This window comes from Triturus cristatus, chromosome 6 (genome assembly GCF_964204655.1).
Source record: "Triturus cristatus chromosome 6, aTriCri1.1, whole genome shotgun sequence".
Classification (NCBI taxonomy): domain Eukaryota; kingdom Metazoa; phylum Chordata; class Amphibia; order Caudata; family Salamandridae; genus Triturus; species Triturus cristatus.
The window spans coordinates 220,112,153-220,133,174 of record NC_140589.1 but is presented as its reverse complement, the minus strand read 5'-3'; the positions used below and the strand labels follow the sequence as shown (position 1 = coordinate 220,133,174).

General features: G+C 45.1%; 1 protein-coding gene across 1 annotated transcript in view; it reads left to right on the top strand.

The window, feature by feature from the left end:
- Positions 1-21,022, top strand: part of LOC146816676 (adhesion G protein-coupled receptor F5-like) — a 956,016-nt gene that overhangs the window by 553,187 nt on the left and 381,807 nt on the right. Inside the window, exon 8 of the mRNA XM_085610571.1 lies at positions 13,143-13,201. Within this exon, the coding sequence (XP_085466697.1) occupies positions 13,143-13,201 (59 nt within the window). The remainder of the gene's footprint in view (positions 1-13,142; positions 13,202-21,022) is intronic.

The window sequence follows — 21,022 nt, the reverse complement described above, 5'->3', positions numbered from 1 at the left end:
AATATATCATCACAATCATGGGGACGTGCGATCACCCAATATTTCCAGAGGTCAGCACAAATCAGCATGGCTTAGATTTAGAATTACTACAGTTATCCAAGTAACAGATGGAGTCATCAAGGGACCCATAGCTGATTAAAGAGCCATCTGCAGTTTCACTGTACTGGCCTGGTGTACTCACATGTGCATGGCTTAATCTTTGTGACAAGCTTATGCATCTGGCGGATCAACCACATAGACACACTTGCTGAATGGGAGATGGAGCTGAAGGCCCATCCTTGACTGACCTGCACAGTCCTTAGTAGACTGCTGTGGGAGGCCCTGCATGTCTACAGAGGGCTGGGAGGACAAGACAGTCACAAAGGTACCAGCAAGCTCAGCCTGCTCAACGACAACAGAAAGGAGGGGTGGGCCAACTCGCAGCCCGAGTTAGACACAAGGTTTCTGGCCTGGGCTTCTGGACCTTCCCAAAGAATGGTTGTTCCGAGCCTCTTTGGAAATACAGTAGTTGAAAAGCATAATGGCCCTTGCACCTGCGGCCCAGACCATCGGGCAGTATCCAGGACTTGCAGCATCTGACCCCATCCACTCTGATCAGAAAATTGAGGTGTGGGCTGCACTAGCTGACTGGCAGCTTGCCCTTAGATTTTCTCGGTGGCCTCAACAAAAGGGCTCGCGTCAGGGTGGAAGCTCTTTGATTGGAATAGCGGCAGAGATTTGCCAAGCCGTCCATTTCTAAATGGATTAAGTATTCCCAGTTGATCAGAGTACAATGTTGGCTAGACCATCACTAAGTAGGCTTCCCTCCTTGTGATGTCAGCATTGTATCCCTGTCTGCTCTCCAGAATAGAAGCTCGGCGAAAAGTCCCAGGGGTGGAAAGCAGCCACAGACTCTGTCCCCCTGGGGCCCCTGGCAGACTGGCCCAGCCCCTCACAACACCTCGGGACAGCAGACAGAAAACAAGGAGGTACCTCATTCCTTGTCCCTAATTATACAGAGAAAGGCTGCTTACCTATTTTTCTTATAATCCATACATACCGAGTGACAGAGGGGGCCATCGATGAGAGAATGCATGTGATCCCCTGAAACCCTGGCTGAGCTTGAAGAGTCAAATGAGTCTTCATTGGGATGACCAGAACAGCCCAGCCATCTGGTTACACTATGCATTCCTATGGTGCATGACCAGATGTCCTGGCTCTGAGAAACCAGATGGTTCGGTTTGAAGGACGGACTCACTGTGTCTTATGATAAAGATTCTGTTCTCACTTGGAGGGCCGGGTTCTTAGAGTCCGACTCCTCCTTGGCAGTGGTCTATGGGGGCCTCACAGAACTCTGACCAAGGGCTCAGTCAGAGCCTCTTGACCTGGGTAGGCTGGGGAAGCATTCCTGGCCTTTCAGGATCATGTCTCAGGCACTTTTAGACAAGATGGACAAGAGAAGAGAGCTTCAACCTTGAGCCTGCCGGAGCTCTGACCTTAGGCCCAGTCAGAGGTTGAAAACCTAGTCGGGTAAGGGAGGGCTTCCTGGACATGTGGGACCCCAACCTTGGCACTTTGAGATACAGTGAGGCGGAGAACGGACCTTGCCTGGTCAGGGATTTCCAGCTGTCTATAATTCATAAAATATTTTTGAGGTTGTGCCTGGAAACCCATGCTCGGAACAGTTTTTCAAGTGCAGACCTGAAAGGTTTTGAAAAATCCTCAATCACATGCAACAATACATGTATAAATGTTTGTATGTAAAAAACAAGCAAACTTTTTCTTTTTTTATCCCCATTGTTAAACTCATCCCCTTACATCCCTGCCAGGTTTGAGGGGCATTTATTTATTTTTTCTACCTTGGAAAGAGATTCACTTCGTCTTTCAACAGAACTAAATATCTGACTTTTTTCATACATAAATGTTTGTGTTTTTGGTGTTCACATATTTCGAGGGTATTTCCATACTGAATTGCATACTCTTTAAACACAATAGGGAATGTACTCAAATTGATGACTTTGTTGAATAAATCCTTTTGAGAATATGACACTCATGTTTGTACATTATTTTGTCCTTTCAAAAATGTTATTTGTATTTGTGAATCAGATACCTTTGTGAATGAGGCCGCTATAGTTCAGTATTCAAAGTGGCCAATGTGCTTTAGTTTTCCAAAAAATGATATACTATAATCTGATCCAATGGAAACCATTTGCTACTGGTCTACTGAAAGTTCTACAAATGTTTACTTTTTAGCTGTCCTGTTTGTTGAGTTTTTTTCCCCCTTTATATTGAGGTTACAAAACCTCAGTTGATGACTACATGAAGGCAAAGCAAAATGTTGGTTTTGATCATTTGCAAAAAACTGCAGATTCTTACCATTTGAGTAGACAAAACTGACACTCTATCAGAAGATTACCTGATTGAGAGATTGCTAAGTAACTATTAGGGCCTCATTTTAAAGCACATTTTTATTGAAAAAGTCATACTTTTAAGATGGTGATTTATGTTGCATTGAATCATGCACAGGTAATTGTCTCCTTGTACTTTTAAAATTGTGGCCTTATTCGGCATTTACCAGAATTACAATTTGTGCCAAAACAGCTATCAGTCATAGTGTAAAAGTAGCACTACACAGTGTCTAAAGCACAGAAGACAAATTATTCAATCAATCTACCCGAAAATATTTGCTCTGTATTTTGACTGCATATATTTGCGTATTTGCACACGGCCCCTGGTCCCTGGCCACATCGACGACCTGCACTTCTCAGAGAGTCCCTGGAGGAACGAGAAAACCGGCAGAGAGGTCCCGCTGTGTGGGAATTCATGAACCGCTGCTAATTTGCGTATTTGCACATGGCCCCTGGTCCCTGGCCACATCGACGCCCTGCACTTCTCAGAGAGTCCCTGGAGGGACGAGAAAACCGGCAGAGAGGTCCCGCTGCGCGGGAAATCACGAACCGCTTGTAATTTGCGTATTTGCACACGGCCCCTGGTCCCTGGCCACATCGACGCCCTGCACTTCTCAGAGAGTCCCTGGAGGGACGAGAAAACCGGCAGAGAGGTCCCAATGCGCGTAAAATCACGAACTGCTGCTAATTTGCGTATTTGCACACGGCCCCTGGTCCCTGGCCACATCGATGCCCTGCACTTCTCAGAGAGTCCCTGGAGGGACGAGAAAACCGGCAGAGAGGTCCCGCTGCGCGGGAAATCACGAACCGCTTCTAATTTGCGTATTTGCACACGGCCCCTGGTCCCTGGCCACATCGACGCCCTGCACTTCTCAGAGAGTCCCTGGAGGGACGAGAAAACTGGCAGAGAGGTCCCGCTGCGCAGGACGTGCGTGGGCGCGGCCCGGGCAAAGGCCGTTGTGGGCTGGGCTGGGCCATGTCCCTTGGTCGTATTGCAGTGGTGTTTTGAGCTTCTAAAAAGGCATACTACTATATTACACGGAGTGGGTAAGTGCAGATTTATCTGGTCCTTAATCCATCTAAACGGGCAGTAACCTGTTTGTATTTGTGGCTGCATATTTAGAGTTATGGGGAGGAGGAAATCCATGTGCCATAAAAACCACCATAAGGATGGAGGGGGGGGGGACCCACCAGTCTCTTCTAAAATATTTGTCGGGAGCAATGGGGGCCATAGAACAGCAGATAACATCTGTTGAGGAGGCCATAAACATTGAAAGATCTGGCCCGGCAGCAATGGGAGACACGGGGGAAGAGCTTCATATCCACCCACCAACGACATCTGGAACTTCGAAATCTAGTGTAATTACGAACGGGTGTATTGTAAATTCTTCTGATCCTATTACCATTCATGACTTTGAAGTAGACAGTGGCCCACAACCCCCATCCAAACGAATTTGAAACACCAGCAACCACAAACTTAATTTAAGTAATGCCTCCTGTAAACATCAAGATGACAGAGTTGTAGACAACAACAATCCTTCTAGTATTGTAGGGACTAGAATCTCCAAAAAAACAAAAGCAACAGTAGATGTGCGGACTCGAAGGAATAATACTAGTAAAGGCACACCGCTTAATATTGCAAAGGACCTGGAGACCTTAAATAACAAACTCGATACACTGGATTCCTATTTAAGGGTAACATTATTAGATCTTGTCACAAGAGTGGGCAAACATGGAAGCTATTCTTTTAAGTCACCCAGAACTTTGCCATTTGACTACTTTGAGATCTAATGCACCCCTTGGCGCGGATGCTACTTTAGGGGATCAAACTAACATCGTTTTGGCAAACGCAATTTGTCCCCATAATTCTAGTAAGTTTTCAAAAGGTCAAACTCAGCTATCTGCTAATAACAAGGTAGCCTGTGAGGTTGGCTCTAACCTAAGGGCTCCGCCCATTGATCCCGTAGACAGGCTCCCAATTCAAGCATCAAACCTGACAAGTAGTGGCATCTCCACCTGCCCTGTCGCCGCATCAAGATCAAACCAGCACCAGAAACTCCACCTAGTATCACATACTTATCCGGTGCCAAATGTTCCAACCCCTGAGTATAATCTTTGTGTGGACTCTAAGGCAGTTTTGGACCTCCCTCCGGCGGTGGCTCCTTACACCGTGATTATGGCTAACGTCACGCACTTACGTGCTGGAACTATAGAACACTGGGACACTTTAAGGAATAAATCTCTCTTTTGGTTGAGCTCTACATTCGGCTTACAAGATAACTTGTTCTCTAATTTTAAAATGGCCAGAAGAGTGCATTGGTTAGGGAAGGGCAAGAAGTCAATGCTGGGTGACTGCGTGATATTGACCTTTAAATCAATAGAGCTGGTTCATTACATTCTGTCAAAAGCGAGTTTGCTCCCTAACTCTTTGAATGATATCACTGTGGTCCCACTGGGTTTCTTTAATCAGCCCTCGAACATTGTCAACCCATACAGACAGGAACGAGAGTACCCCCAAGGCACCTATTCTATAATATTCCGGTTCAGAATCGTTATGATCTTTTTTCCCACCTGGACCAGGTAGATTGACGCCCTAAGAAAGGAGACAGCCTGGAATCATTGAACCCTGTAAATCCAATAGATTTCAGTCCGCTCACCCAGAGTTTTAATGCTCTGAGTTCTATTGACAACAGGGTAAATATTCACATATCTTCTGAATTTGAAGCTGAGAGGGACGCCAAAGAAGCATTTCCCTCGGCCATCATCAATGCTACTATTGATGTGGATGATAATGGCCCCGGGGTGGTGGTTAAGCCTGTTCTTAGGTTGGGAAATGACTCAATGATACTTCCTACATTGGGACACATCTCCTCAGCAGATTTAAGTAAAAACATGTTTAAGGAGATATTCGCAGATCATAACTGCAATTTATTGTTTTGGAATATTGCAGGCCTGAAGTCTAAGATTGTGAACCCCCAGTGGACAGATTTTGAACTTAGGTTTGACATAGTCTGTTTCCAGGAAACATGGGCAGAAGATCCGATTCATATAAATGGGTTTAAGACATTTTTTTCTCCTGCAGTTGCATCAACGCGTGGAAGATCAATGGGAGGCCTCTCCACTCATATAGCCTATCATACAAACTTGTCAAACATAACTACTCTGGTTAGGGATCGTCGTTTCTTAATTATAAGGGCCGACCTGGATAGATCTTTTAGCATATTGATAGTGAATTTTTACAATAATGCTCTGCGCAAAGATCAGGCTGAAATGTTGAGGGCTATATCCACATACATCAATAAGTCTCAGGAGGCTCTCTGCAAAGATCTCTTGATAATATGGGGCGGAGACTTTAATATTAGTCTCTGTCAACATTGGGATACTGGAGTCCGCGGCCTGGGATATATTATTATTATTATTATTAAGACTTATATAGCGCGCAGCTACCCTGGGGCATCCCGGCGCTATGAACAGTGCATCAACCGTGGGACCATGGAGTGAAGATAGCGACTCACCGGGGAAACAAATGTGTTTTCAAGTATTTGCGAAAACGCAGGGTACAGGTCTCAGCGCGAAGTTTTAATGGGAGGGAGTTCCAGAGCATTGCTGTATGCACAGAGAATCGCCTCCCTCCCGTGCGTGATCTTTTTACTCTCGGGACCTGGAGCAGACACCTCTGGTCAGACCTCAGAGCTCTATTCGCTTTATAAGGTACTACCAGGCTCCCTAAAAGAGGGGGCCCACCGCCCTGGAATGTTTTATGGGCGATGGACAGTGCCTTGAACTGTACTCTCTCCCGCACCGGTAACCAGTGCAGTGCCTTGAGAGCGGGTCTGGCGGATTCTGTTCGGGGGATACCCATAAGGAGTCTAGCTGCCGCGTTTTGCACCTGCTGAAGCTTGTTAAAAGTCGATTCAGGGGCGCCCAGAAACAGACTGTTGCTGTAATCAAGGCGGGATGTTATCAAACCCTGAATCAACAACTTCCTTGATGGAAAAGGAAGAAGCGGAAGAATTTTCCGCGCAGCCCGCAGCAGGGCAAAACAGACTCCCGCAGTTCTTTTGGCGTGAGTTCTAAGGGAAAGATCTTGCTCCAGCCAGACTCCTAAGCTCTTGATCTCCTCTTTCATGGTTGGGAAGTCACCCATACAGCTTGGCCAACATGAAGGTGGCAGTGATGGCGCTTTGTTTCCAAGCAGCATAATCTCTGTTTTAGAGCCGTTCAGCTTCAGGGCTGAGCTGCTCATCCAGGTGTAGACGTCCGCCAAACATGAGTGCAACAAGTCAGGGTTCTCCACCAGTTGAGGAAGGGCGACCACCAGCTGGGTATCATCAGCATAGCTGATGATTTTGATGTTATAAGGGGTCACCACATCCTCCAGGGGGGCCATGTAGACATTGAATAATGTCGGGCTCAGGGACGAGCCCTGCGGCACCCCCCACTGGAGAGAAATAGATGGAGACTTGTTGCTTCCTTCCCAGACCTGATAGGAGCGGTCTTCCAGAAATGAACAGAGCCATTTCAGGGCGACACCTGTCACACCCACCCTTGACAGCCGTTGGGTCAACACCTGATGGTCAACGGTGTCGAATGCCGCACTCAGATCCAGGAGGATCACTGCCACTGATCCTCCCGAATCTAAGATGCGCCTCGATTCCTCAACGACCGCCAAGAGGGCCGTGTCGGTGCCATGGCCGGGACGGAAGCCGGTCTGCGAGTCTCGGAGCAGACCATTTGACTCAAGGAAGTTGGACAGTCGATGGTTGGCAAGTTTCTCAGCAATTTTGCTGAGACCTGGCAACAGAGAAATGGGCCTGAAATTGGCCAGCTCAGTCGCGTCGAGGTTAGATTTTTTTAGGAGAGCCTTGACCACGGCTTTTTTCCAGGTGGGTGGCACCAAACCACGAGAGAAGGAGGCATTTATCAAGTTCGTAATGGGCCCGACCACAGCGATTGCCGCTTGTTTTAGAATTTTAAAGGGGACAGGGTCCATGGGGGAACCGCTTTTTATAGAAACTATAGCTTTTAATGTTTCACTTTCTGAAACTGGGCCGAACATGTCAAGGGAGAAGGGACACTCTTTTATCCCCACAGGGAGGGGTTCTTCTTGAATCCCATGAAATGTAGCCACCTGGGGTAAAGAGTCTAGTATTTTTACTATTTTAGTGTGGAAGAAATTAGCCAACTCCTTACACCTCTCAGGGTCACGGGTGACTGCTGGCTCAGGAACTTTTAGCAGTTCTTGCACCACTTTAAAGGTCTCCCTGGAGGAGTTTGAGGCAAGTTGTATTCGCTCCTCAAAAAATTGTGCTTTTGCCAGGCGGAGGGCCGCTTTATAGGCTCTCATGGCTGCCCAGTAATCCTTACGCCTGGCCGCATCAAATTTCTTCCTCCAGGCCCTTTCCAGTTTCTTACATCCTTTCTTGAGCAGGCGGAGCTCATCCGTGAACCAGGGGGCGGAACCCACTCGTTTCTCTCTCTTCTGTAGGGTTTTCACCGGTATGAAGCCATCAAGCGAGGCGGTCAACCATCGGTTGAGGTCAGCATCTCCTTGAATCGGGTCTGCCTCAGCTACGGGTTGTGAATTTGCCAGGACCTGAGTCCAGTCACCGATCGGTAGTCTGGACCATATACGGTCCACCACCACCTCTTGAGGTGTCGGTTTAGAGGGCAGATTGATTTGCCATTCCATCGACACTAAGGAGTGATCTGACCATGGGAGCGGAAGAACTGGTCTGGCCCTCAGCCGAGGGATGTTTGAAAATACCGGATCCAGCAGATGGCCCTTCACGTGGGTGGCTCCTGAGTTGACTAGCCGGAGCTCACAAGCCGATAGATCACCTTTGAGGTCTGCCGCAATCATGTCCGCAGTGTCCTCAAAGTGCAGGTTCAGGTCCCCTAGCACAATGAAGGAGGATGTGGATGTTGCCAAAAGGGTTACCGTTTCCATCACAGAGCTTACGAAGTTGCCGACCTTACCCGGGGGCCGGTAAATAAGCAGGCCAGCCAATGTAGTCGTTGGTGATACCTGTATGGAAAAGTGGCAACTCTCACAGTCTGCCACCAAGCCCCTCCAGACCCTACAGTTAAGGTTATCCCGATAGATAACGGCGAGTCCACCCCCTCGTCCCTCAGGTCTATCCACATGACCAATAAGGTAATTTGGAGGGAGGGCAAGTACAATGTCAGCATCAGAACCAGGAGTAATCCACGTTTCCGACAGAAACAAGATGTCTAGTTCGTGCTCTTGGATAAGGATGTTAATTTCTACGGCATGACACGGGAGTGACCTGCAATTAAGCATGCCCCATAGTAAAGTACTTGAATCAGGGGGGGGATGGAGCAATACGTCCCATCCTCGTGGGGGGAGTGTCCGCGCACCCAAGTTGGTAACAGGGTACTTTTCCAGGGGACTAATGCGTAATGCAAGTAACTCTTCTCGTGAGTAGATGATACGCCGTGGTAGAAAATATGACATAGTACCATGCCCTAAGCCCGTCTGAGCCCGGACGAGCCCAGACGGGCAGGACTCTGGCTGGACTCCGGCGTGGGTCCGGCGACTCCGCTGCGCATCTCCGCTGCGCGTCGTCATAGCGAGCTTTAAGTAGGGCGTGGAGTCCGGTCTGCGAAAAACTAGTGCGCTGGCCGAGTGTCACCACGAGGAGTCCCTGCCTCACCCAAGATGGCGGACGCCGTTCCGAGAGTGTGTCCAGAGAGCTAAGTGAGTCCGCTCCCAACAGCGGTGCTTGTTATCTTTTATGTGGGGGTAAGCGCTATATGTCCGGGCAGAAAACACAGTTTACACGTTAAAAACGAGATAATATTAAAAAGCGCTAAGCGCTACGAAAAAATAACAACTATAATTTTAAAAGCGCGAGAGCGCTGACAGGTGTTGTGTAAGCGCGTCAAACTCCTCCTGGAGCACGGTTCGAGTGCCTTAATTCAAGGCAGAACGAACCTCAAAGCTCACCTTAAGTAGGGCGTGGAGTCCGGTCTGCGAAAAACTAGTGCGCTGGCCGAGTGTCACCACGAGGAGTCCCTGCCTCACCCAAGATGGCGGACGCCGTTCCGAGAGTGTGTCCAGAGAGCTAAGTGAGTCCGCTCCCAACAGCGGTGCTTGTTATCTTTTATGTGGGGGTAAGCGCTATATGTCCAGGCAGAAAACACAGTTTACACGTTAAAAACGAGATAATATTAAAAAGCGCTAAGCGCTACGAAAAAATAACAACTATAATTTTAAAAGCGCGAGAGCGCTGACAGGTGTTGTGTAAGCGCGTCAAACTCCTCCTGGAGCACGGTTCGAGTGCCTTAATTCAAGGCAGAACGAACCTCAAAGCTCACCTTAAGTAGGGCGTGGAGTCCGGTCTGCGAAAAACTAGTGCGCTGGCCGAGTGTCACCACGAGGAGTCCCTGCCTCACCCAAGATGGCGGACGCCGTTCCGAGAGTGTGTCCAGAGAGCTAAGTGAGTCCGCTCCCAACAGCGGTGCTTGTTATCTTTTATGTGGGGGTAAGCGCTATATGTCCGGGCAGAAAACACAGTTTACACGTTAAAAACGAGATAATATTAAAAAGCGCTAAGCGCTACGAAAAAATAACAACTATAATTTTAAAAGCGCGAGAGCGCTGACAGGTGTTGTGTAAGCGCGTCAAACTCCTCCTGGAGCACGGTTCGAGTGCCTTAATTCAAGCCGAGGGTCTAGTTTTCCCCACTTCAATCATTATGGTTCTGGAGAGATTTTAAATGACATCATGCATTCAGGCGACTTGGGTTTTGCAAACACCCTGTGTAGATCCCCGGCTCCTTTTAGACCAACTTTTAATGGACGCGGTCTTTTTTCGACTATTGATTTCATTTTAATTACAGCAAGACATGACTCTAGACTAATTTTCAAACCTATGATATTGCCCTTAGCGATCACTTTCCACAAAGCATTGGTTTCCAGTTATATCAAAAATCAACTATGGGCAAGGATCACCCGACCCATAGTATAAAACCTATCACTCTGGCGAGACAAAACGGATACTCATTAAGTTGGAAAAAGATTGACCCAGTTTTACTTATGAATACGATTCTAAGCAACTGCAGCGAATCGATTAGTAAATGCTTTGGCGGTGGCCACATAGCGTCCAAGATAGTGCAGGGGTTTCTTGATCTATCTAAGACCATAAGAAACTATTTACATGTAGATCTCAACAGGAAATCCATTCCAAAAAGGGATGGTTTGACCACAGTTGTAGCAAAGCGCATTCAAACCTTAAACTCGTCCTCCATAGCAGGCCTAGAAATAAGCACAGAATAAAAGAAGCAAGAAGGGCTTATCAAAATACTTTGAAAGCAAGAAAAAATAGTCTTAGGGAGGAGGCATGGAATAAGCTTAGAGCCGCATCTGAAATGAAAGATACTGCTGCCTTCTGGAAAGCGGTTAATGCCCCGTATTTAGCTGACACAGAGAGAGCAAGTATTGAAATAGCCATAACAGGGAAGGAATGGGTGGACCATTATTCTAAACTATATTCCACCCCTTCCCCTGCAACAAGTATTAGCGACTTGGAGGGGGACAGAATAAAATCCCACCCTGTTAATCTTCACTCTCAGCTCAAAATGTAATTGCCAGAGATCGAGATGGCAATTAGCTCTAGTAAGTGCGGAAAAGCTCCAGGACCAGATGGCATTCCCGTGGATCTTTTTAAACATAATATAGCCTTCTGGGGACCCATTTTAACTCATTTTATTAATGCTTGTATAACGTCGGGTTTTATGGCTACTTGGAAAGAATCGACCCTGGTCCCGATTTTTAAAAAGGGGGACAGGCATAAACCTGCCTGCTATCGCCCTATCTCACTCCTGGACTCCACGGTTAAAATCATAGGGAGAGTTATCCTATCCAGAATACAGCTTTGGGCAGACGAGCGATCCATTATCAGCAATATTCAATATGGCTTTCGGCAAGGTTTGGGTACAATTGATCAATGCCTAAATCTGGAATTAGTAATTAATAAATATAGTAAGTCCAAAAGGGGTACGCTCTATTTAGCTTTCGTGGACCTGTCCGCGGCTTTCGATTGTGTTATTCATAATAAACTATTGCTGATTTTAGAAGAGCTGGGATTAGAATTACCTTTGATCTCCCTAATGCGTGAATTTTATATTAAGGCAACTGCTAGGGTGCGTTATGGGACAGAGGGGGAGTGCTCTGATCGTTTTGCCGTGGGGAAAGGAGTGAGGCAGGGCTGTGTCCTGGCACCCCTCCTTTTTATTTTATATATTAACAATTTAAATTTGACGCTTCAAAAGGAATGTAAGGACTTGCCGGGGGTAGGGAATATCCCTCTCCCCGTCCTAATGTATGCAGATGATGCGGTGCTTATGGCCCGCACATCGAACAGTCTTCAGATGGTTTTAGACAGCTTTGCAAAATTTATGTCTGATTTGGGACTTACAGTTAACCCGTCAAAAACGTTTATTTTAAAATGTGGACAGGGAAGCAGTAGGAGTCGGCCCTTGTTTCTTGACAAGAATCGTCTAACATGTACAAACACCTTTTCGTATCTGGGGGTTCTCTTTGACCGCACCGGCTTATGGTCAAAGGCCGTAAACTCTCGAAGATTATTGTTCCAGAAGGCCCTAACAGCTTTGAGCAATTTTAGTAAAAAATTAGGCAGACATCCACCCACTGAACTACTCCACATTTATAAAGCCAAGTGCGTTTCAATTGCAACTTATGGAGCTGGCATCTGGGGATACGTAGATGTGACCTCACTACAAAAGTGGGAAAATAGATTTCTTAGTAATTTGCTTGCTCTTCCAGTAAGCACCTCTATTTTTAATTGTCATTCTGAGCTGAGACTATCTTATATAGAGGACATTATTGGTATTCAACCTTTTCTCCTTTGGTATCATATATGGACTACAGAACAGACTAGCCTAAATCGTCAAGTGATTGGTGATTGCTGCGCGCAAGATGGGGCTTCCCAGATAGGATGGCTCATGCACATAAAAGATTTCTCACGAAAACTGGGCCATCCAGAATATTTCGATAAGCCTAGTACTTTATTCAAAGTAAATAGAAAAATATTAAAATTAAGCTGCCTGCATTATCTTGAAAATAATAGATTAAATAGAGAAATTAATAAAACCTCGGTTCGGGTGCATCAAAACATCCTTACCACTTTTAAGATACAGCCCTACCTAACATATGTAGCTCCTGATTTTGACAGATTTTTATTGACACGGTTCAGGATGTCTATTGTACATAGATTATTTAGCTTCCCTACAATTAATGATTGGTCCAGGCAACTGTGTAATTGTCCCTGCGATGATATGTCCGTTCAATCCACTATGCATATCTTGTTTTTTTTGTAAATTTTACAATTATCAAAGGAAACGGTGGATAGTTCCAGTACTGAGAATATTGGGGATGAAACAGTGTCGTCCTGCCTTTTTAATTTTCTACTCTTTGGGGGAAAAGTTTATAACCCTAGCTGTCTCTTCATTTTTAAAGGCTGTTTTTAGATGTAGGAAGACTATTATTACGTAAGAAATTGTACTGTAAAATTTCACTTAGCCTGTTTTGGAGTTTAGTCTTCCTTAACTTTGTAGATCCATATGTTTTATATCGTCTGATTGTAATGAATTGATATTGTGCTTTTATGATTATTTGTTTTAATCGCATAAAGCTTCCTTTGATTTGATTTGACTGCATATACTTAGGCCCATATTTTAAAATCATCATTTGAAAATGTTCTTTTTACAGTTTTATAACAGTTACCGAACTCTAAAAGGCTTTGTATCAGCAAATGTCACAGGTTTCAGGTAAGGACGCAGGTTTATTAATTAGTACACTTTTGAATGAATGTAATTTGATATGATTTATATAAATAAAAAATATAAATGAAGAGATATTTAATCATGAAAATAAAAAACATTTCTAGCAGTTCATTCAGTACTATTGTAATTTCTAAACACTTTAAGCATGAGTATGAAGTCACACAAGGAATCCCTCAAATTGAAAGTGACCCATAAACTAAACTGTTTTCTGACTGTTGGAACTGGTGCTTTCTGCTTGCCTGAGTCTGTTCCCTAACCAGGGAGAACTTCCCACTTCTGTCAGGGTTAGGTGATTACACTCACGTTTTAACCTGCACCCACCCTTGGGTGCCTTAGCCCTGAGCAGTCAAGCTTATCACAGAGAGCAATGTGTAAAGCATGGACACAGCACTCTCACACAATATTTACATGGAGTGTCACAAAAGAGAATTCACACGAGGTGTGTGTAAATAAAGATGAAGATCCACCAGGTAGGTCATCTCCCTTTTCCTCTCAATCACCTTATATGTCCCGGTCCATCAGTCCTGGAGGGCCCCCGGCTCTTCAGCCTACATGACCCACACTTTTCTGTCAAGGTGTCAACTCCACAGAAGTGACGATCCTGGCACACAACTCCTTCATGACGTCCCGGCTGGCTTCTAAGTTGTGAGAGGCTTGCTTCCACAACCTGGCCATTTGGATCCGAAGGCCAGTATGTAGCTCACTAAATCCCTGCAAGTTATGTTGGGAGAGTGCTCCCAGCCCTTCTTGACCAAACTCAGAGGTCCCCTGACCGGGTGCCCAGATAGGAGTTTGAAGGAGCTTGTTTGCCTATGAAGAGGTCCCTTCTGAGGGACCTCTTGGTAGGCAAACAGGCACGGTAAGAGGACATCCCACGTTTTTCTCAGGACCTCAGGCAGGTCTTTGATAATGCCTTTCAATCAATCAATCAATCAATCAATCAATCAATCAATCAATCAATCAATCAATCAATCAATCAATCAATCAATCAGTCAGGGAGTTTATAGCGTGTGCTTCTCACCCATGAGGGTCTTAAGGCGCTGGGGGTTTCTAGCTCCGGATCAGTCAAAGACCTAGGTTTTAAGGCTCTTCCTGAAGGTGTGCAGAGTGGGATAGCATCTGATGTTGACTGGGAGTTCGTTCCAGGTCTTTGCTGCGGCGTAGGAGAAGGCTCTTCCACCTGTTATGGATCTGCAGATGCGTGGGGTTTCTGCCAGGGCGAGGTCGGCGAAGGGGAGGTTCCTTTCGGGTCCTTCGAAGGAGACTCTTTCGTTGAGGTATGTGGGTCTGATGTTGTGGAGGGATTTGTAGGCATGGGTGAGTAGCTTAAAGGTTACTCTTTTCTCGATGGGGAAGAAGTGGAGGTCTCGTAGGTGCCAAGTTATGTGTTTGTGGCGTGGGGTTCTGAGGATGAGTCTGGCTGCGGTGTTCTGGATGGTTTGGAGCTTGTGTAGCAGGGTTTTGTTGATTCCGGCCTAGAGGGCATTGTCGTAGTCCAGTTTGCTGGTTATGAGTGCGTGGATGACAGTTTTTCTGCATTCAGGGGGGATCCACTTAAAGGTATTGTGGAGGATGTGGAGGGTGTTGAAGCAAGTGGAGGCAACAGCGTTGATCTGGTGGGTCAGGATGAGGGAGGAGTCTAGGATGATGCTGAGGTTCCGGGCGTGATCCGTCGGGTTGGGTGGGTTTCCGAGGGTAGGGGGCCACCAGGAGCTGTCCCACACAGTCGGAGAGGGTCCAAGGACGAGGACCTCTGTCTTCTCTGAGTTCAGTTTAGGGCAGCTGTCACTCATCCATGCAGCAACGTCTTTCTTTCATTCTTGAAAGCTGAGTCTGGTGTCTTTGGGGTTCTTCGTGAGAGAGAGGATGAGCTGGGTGTCGTTGGCATAAGATACTATGCTGAGCCCATGCTGTCTGATGGCGAGGGGAGCCATGTAGATGCTGAAGAGCGTGGGGCTGAGCGCGGATCCTTGAGGTACTCCACAATTGATCTCTGTAGGTTTGGAGAGGCAGGGAGGGAGTCTGATCCTTTGGGTTCTGCCAGAGAGAAAGAAGTGGATCCAGTCGAGGGAAGTTGCTCGTATACCGGCATCGTGGAGTCTGGCTGTAAAAGTGCTGTGTGAGATGGTGTTGAAGGTTGCGGAGAGGTCTGCCTCTGGGAGGTTGTTCTATCTTGAGAAAGAAGAAACTGGAACTTATTATAGGACCGGAAATGTGGCACGCAGAGGAACAACTAGACCGCAAACTCTGTGGAAACACTGAGCATGCACGCGTTGGTTCTTGCATAAGTGTTAGGAGTCCTAATGTGAAGGAGAGGATACATGGGAGGGGCCAAATCAAGAGCAGTTAGGAGGAGAAGTATTGACTTAACCTCATATGTCTCAACATGCTTTGAAGTGACTGGAAGGTACTTGAAAAAGAGTACAGAGAAGATGTATATCTAAAGATAAAGGGAGCAATCTAAATCAAATGATGCAAGTTATGTGGCGGACCAATTCCCCAGGATTCATACAAATTGAAAGAACGGCATATGCAACCGTGGACTGCAATATGAACAGAAAAAACAGAGTAAAATAGACAATTTTTTTTAAAAACAAGCCATCCAGTGTATTGTTGTAGGAATGTGTGTTTTGACTCATAATGAGTCAAGTACTGATACATTCTAAGGTGTTGATGTGTATATACATTAAGGTTTGGGAGAGAAGGAAAGGGATTCACAGAATTGCGTTCCACTCCTCTTGTGTGTTCAACCCAAGATTGATAGATTGACAGTTGAAAATCCATTTGAATTCCAGCCTTTTCAGGCTCCACTGGTTGTTGGCGCCTCTGGGTAGGGGACGCAAAACGTCAATTACTTGCCAGGTGAAGTCATTTTCAGAATGTTCTTTTTTCAAGAAGTGTTCCACCAGAGGGGCTGTGATGACTTTGCAATGGATTCTGCTCTTGTGTGGAGATATTGTTACTTTGATTATCTGAGTGGTTTGGCCTATGTATAGCAAGTTGCACGGACAGCGAATACAGTGTAAATAACATAACTTGAATTGCAATTGAAGGAAAAATCAAGCGTGTGTTGGATATTGCCCTATTCAAAGACTTTGTTATTTGTGTTGGAAAACAGGCCAAACACTTGCTACATTTATAATGGCCCTGGACCGAGGGGAGACCTAGATACGATTGCATAGTGGTCTCAGAGTGTGTAGGTTTGTGTGCCCTCACTAGGTGGTCTCTGATGTTGCGCCCTCTTTTGAAGGAGAAGAGGGGGGCTTCACAAGTGATATTGGCCGCTCTAAGCATAGACAATTTTTTTTTATCACTTTGGTCAATTTGTTACTGATGGGACAGAAAGTAGTGACAAATGTGATTCTAGACATAGGTGTTCCTTGTTTGGGTTGCAGCAGGAATTTTCTGTGGGAAGACCAAGCGAGCTTGAGTGAACGTTTTATAAGGTGTCTAGGGTAGCCCCTGTCAATGAGTTTCTTGGAGAGTGCTTCTGATTCCCTAAAAAAGTCCTCCTTGAATTCTCAATTACGGCGAATCCTTAGGAGTTGTCCATAGGGGAGGCCGTACCTTAAGGCTCTAGGGTGTGAGCTGGTGTTTTGGAGCAGAGTGTTACGTTCCATGGGTTTCCGGAACAATGTGGTGTATAGTTCTCCTTCTAGGGTTTTAACCGTAACATCCAAGTAGTCAATCTGTGCATTGTGAAATTGGTACGTGAACTTGAGATCTGGTTGGCAAGTGTTGAGCCAATCACAGAATATGAAAAGATCTGTGTTGTTGCCTGACCAAATCATGAAAATGTTGTCAATATACCTCCACCACAGGTGTATTTTCGATAAGTTAGGATTTTGTTCATGGAGAATATGGGTTTGTTCAATGTCATTGACAAACTAAATAGCACAATTTTGTGCAAAAACGGCTCCCATGGAAGTGCCCTTGCATTTTCTGTAGTACTTGTTATTGCATAGGAAAAAGTTTTTAGTCAAAGCTAATTGTAGGAGGGAGATAATGAAATTGGTGGGAACTTGATGGGAGAGAGGGTCGTGAGTCAAGGTATTTCGTAATAAGTTTGATACCCTTATCGTGGGGTATGTTGGTGTAAAGAGATTGTATATCCAACGTGACACGGAGTTCCCAATCCGGGTCAAAGTTTTCCTGCTCAACCAAATTTGTAAAGTGAGTAGTGTCTTTGACATAGGATGCGGTGGTCAGGACAAGGTCTCGGATAAAAAAAACAATGTACATACCAAGTGGTTCCAAAATGGAACCGCACCCAGAAAGAATAGGATTACCCGGGGTGCCTCTAAGTTCTTATGAATTTTCTGCAAGGTGTATAACACCAGGGTGCTGGGGATCTTGTTGTTGAGAAACAGGAATTCATTATGGCTGATGAATCCTGTTTCTTCTGCCTCCTTAGTGACTGACAGGATCAGCTTCTTTATTTCAAGGAGATGGTTGAGGGCAAGGGGGTCGTAGTGTAGTGCATTACCAAGCTGGCGAAATTTTTTGTTGTCATAGGTAATCTTGTCTTGGATCTCTATACCGCCGCCTTTGTCGCAGGGTTTTATGACTATGTCCTCCAAAGACTTGAAGCCAAAAAGACTCTTTTTTCTTCTAGGCTAATGTTGTAAGGTGTACAATTATATTTGTCTTTCAGGTTTTCTAGATCTTTAAACACCAAATGTTTAAATGCGCTGACTTCTGGAGGCATAGAACTAGTATAGGGATTAAAAGTGGATTTAGGGCGTGGTACTGAAATTTCATTTTAGGAGGCATTACTTTATCCTGAAAAAAAGGATTTTAATCTTACTTTCCTGAAGAAGTGAAATATTTCTGTCTAAAGCATAAACCAATCCAGTTTTTCAGTGATCACAGAGGAGAGGCCTTTGCTAGTAGAGCAATCTCAGCTGAGGATAACATGTGTTTTGACAAATTAAAGATAGGGATTTCATCAGTGGTGAGCAAAAGGTCCACGGAGGATGGATCTAGTACTGGTATCCACATTGGTAAAACTTCCATCTTGTTTGTCATTCCCCTGGTGGGAGAATTGTACCTGTTCTTTGCTCTGCCTCTGCCTCGTTCCCCAAGGAACTGCTGGCCTCTCCCTAAAAAATGATGTGTGTGAGATGAGGTACTGGGCCCTGATCCGGGGTCAGAGGTGTCTGATTCAGCTGAAGAGTCTGAGAAAGTCACAGGTTGTCTGTCCTTAAATCCCCCCCAAGCCCCAGTGAAGTTGTTTTGTGTGCCTTGTGCGGTGGAGGTGAATAAGTCATCCTGTAAATAGGGGTATGTTCTTTCTGGTTGTAATTTTTATGTATCTTTTGAGACTTTTGTGGATTTTTTGTGATGTTTAAATTTCTGGCAGTCTAGTATTATTCTTTGAAGCATGTCTAGAACTGCTTTGGCATCTGCAAGGTATCTAATTCAAGTATTGCTTTTTCTAGTTTTAGTATTTCTTCAAGTTCTTTTTTACTATGCTCTATCTAGGGCAGTGTCAATCCCTAGGACCATCCGATGGCGGGGGCACGTTGTGCAAATGATGCAAACCCATGTTTGAATTTTTTATCCTGGATAAATATGGCAGGTATGTTGCGGCCTTGTAGGTCTATGGGGATCATATCTGTGCGTATGTGTCTCTTCTTGAGTCTCTCTAGAGTAGAGATTTTTTCTGTGACGGTATTTGTAGGGGCCAATACTGGATTTGGTGTGTGGAATAAAGAGGAGCCACTGATTAGCCTAGCAATATACTCTAAGCTATAAGAAGGGACGTCAGGAATGGACAATGTATGAGTTTGAGACAGAAGGTAACACATAAACAATTCTCTGGAATAGGAATAGTGGATAAACAAAAAAATATAGAACAAATTACAGAGAAACAAACCACTAAATGTGGTATGTATTACATAACAAGGGAACCCCAGTCGTTGATCCTGGGGTGTTAGATAGTTTAGCCAAAAGACTACGGTTCATACAAGGCCAATCAGCCCTGGAAGAGATATATGATCTCAAGAAAATGAATGCTTACATTTATTAGCCTCTGGCATAAGACACTTTTCTAGATAAATGTAGGAAGAGACACATATGAACATTGTAAGGTGGTTCATTTATTTAACAATATTCACATTATAATACAAGATGGATTATAGATCCAGTGCTCACAAAGTAGTGAAAGGAACGTGATGTGGTGAGTGAAGGAAATATTTTAAAAAACATACATTGCATTGACAACATGAGCAAAAATCCTTGATACAACATTTAAAAAAAAATTAAGGAGTTTAGTTGTAACGGGGTTGACCACGCTTTGATCTCAATAAATTGAGATCTTCATCAGGACACAGTTGTGAGCATGTAGTATCTATAAGGTAAAGACAATGCAAGATTCATAATTCATGAAGTGGTCTCAACATAATGCTAACTAACACTTTCGAACAACATTCTTATTTCCACAGTAGGAAAGTAAAGGAACAGTTATGTAGGATGAAAATGCTAGAGGGACAAGTTAACAAATGTTTTTAAGATCTATGTTAGGAGTGAATCACAAGAGAACAAAAGATATGAAGTGAGAAAAATCCCTATGAGTGCTAAGAGCACAAGAAATTGAACGTGGGTAATTCATGCATTAAGCAGCTGGATGAGATCTCATATGGGAATGCTGGTAGAAACGTACACTTTACTCAGCGAACCCTAATCGGGCAAAACGAAAATACGACATTACATCTCGGTGTTTACACCGAGATCCCTTTACAATGCAGGCATTACAACGCAAGTTGTTACAACGACTTGCGCTGGAGGGTGCTGGACTTAGGAATCGTATGATTTACTATTCCAACTCCAGTCTACGTACATTGTGATGACTTGCGTTGTAATACCCGCATTGTAAAGGTATTGCGGTGTAAACACCGCGATGTAAACGATGTTTCCCATAGCAAAACAAATCTTGGTCATGCATGGCGTTGGGAATGGTCGATGCCTGAGAGGGATATGTCCTGAGAAGGTATATAAGGTATGATTTATATAAATGAGGAGAATAAGGAAGTGCACAAGTTATACCAAGAGCCAATTGGTCAAAAAGTACTCACTTCGATTATCATCAAGGGACCACGTAGGGAGGTCTAGGAGCTCCAGTGGCTGGAAAGCTTCAGTAAGATGGAAACTCCAACTATCAGGAGGCGTAATTGGAAGGAGGGGAGTCAAGCCCCTGTGTAGCTAATAACACAGTAACCACCGCAAAGTCGGTGTTGCAGGAGTTGATCTGAAGGGAAGGGATAGTGAGATAAATTAAAATAATGAAAGGACCAATGAGGGGAAAGGTGTGTGGTGGGGTACAGAACACAAAGGGCCCAATTTGGATGCGGTTAGGAAATCTTCCCGATCGAATTGGTTTGCAAATGGTTTCCGATCGACTTGGATTGGGAGAGTCCGACCGACCGAGTATGATGCATCTGGATGCTTCCAGATGCGATTTGGTTGGACTTCCATTGACTTCTATTGGAGCCTATGTTCCTAACCACATCGTAATCTGGCCCTCAGTCGGGAAGACACGTTCCCGATCCGATTTGGAAGCAGCAAATGCCGTTAGGAGGCCTTCCTAACATCATAATTGGCCCGTAGGTGGGAATCCTTTCCTAACCGCATCGGAATCGGGCCCTAACTAGTAGTCTGTCGCTTAGTCGCTTGAGCAAGAAGAGGGACAGCCGCTCCGTGTGCCTCTGGGAGGTCATTTCACCTTGAGGAAGAGAAACCAGAATTTATTATAGGACCGGAAATGCTGCACACGGAGGAACAACTAGATCGCAAACTCTGGGGAAA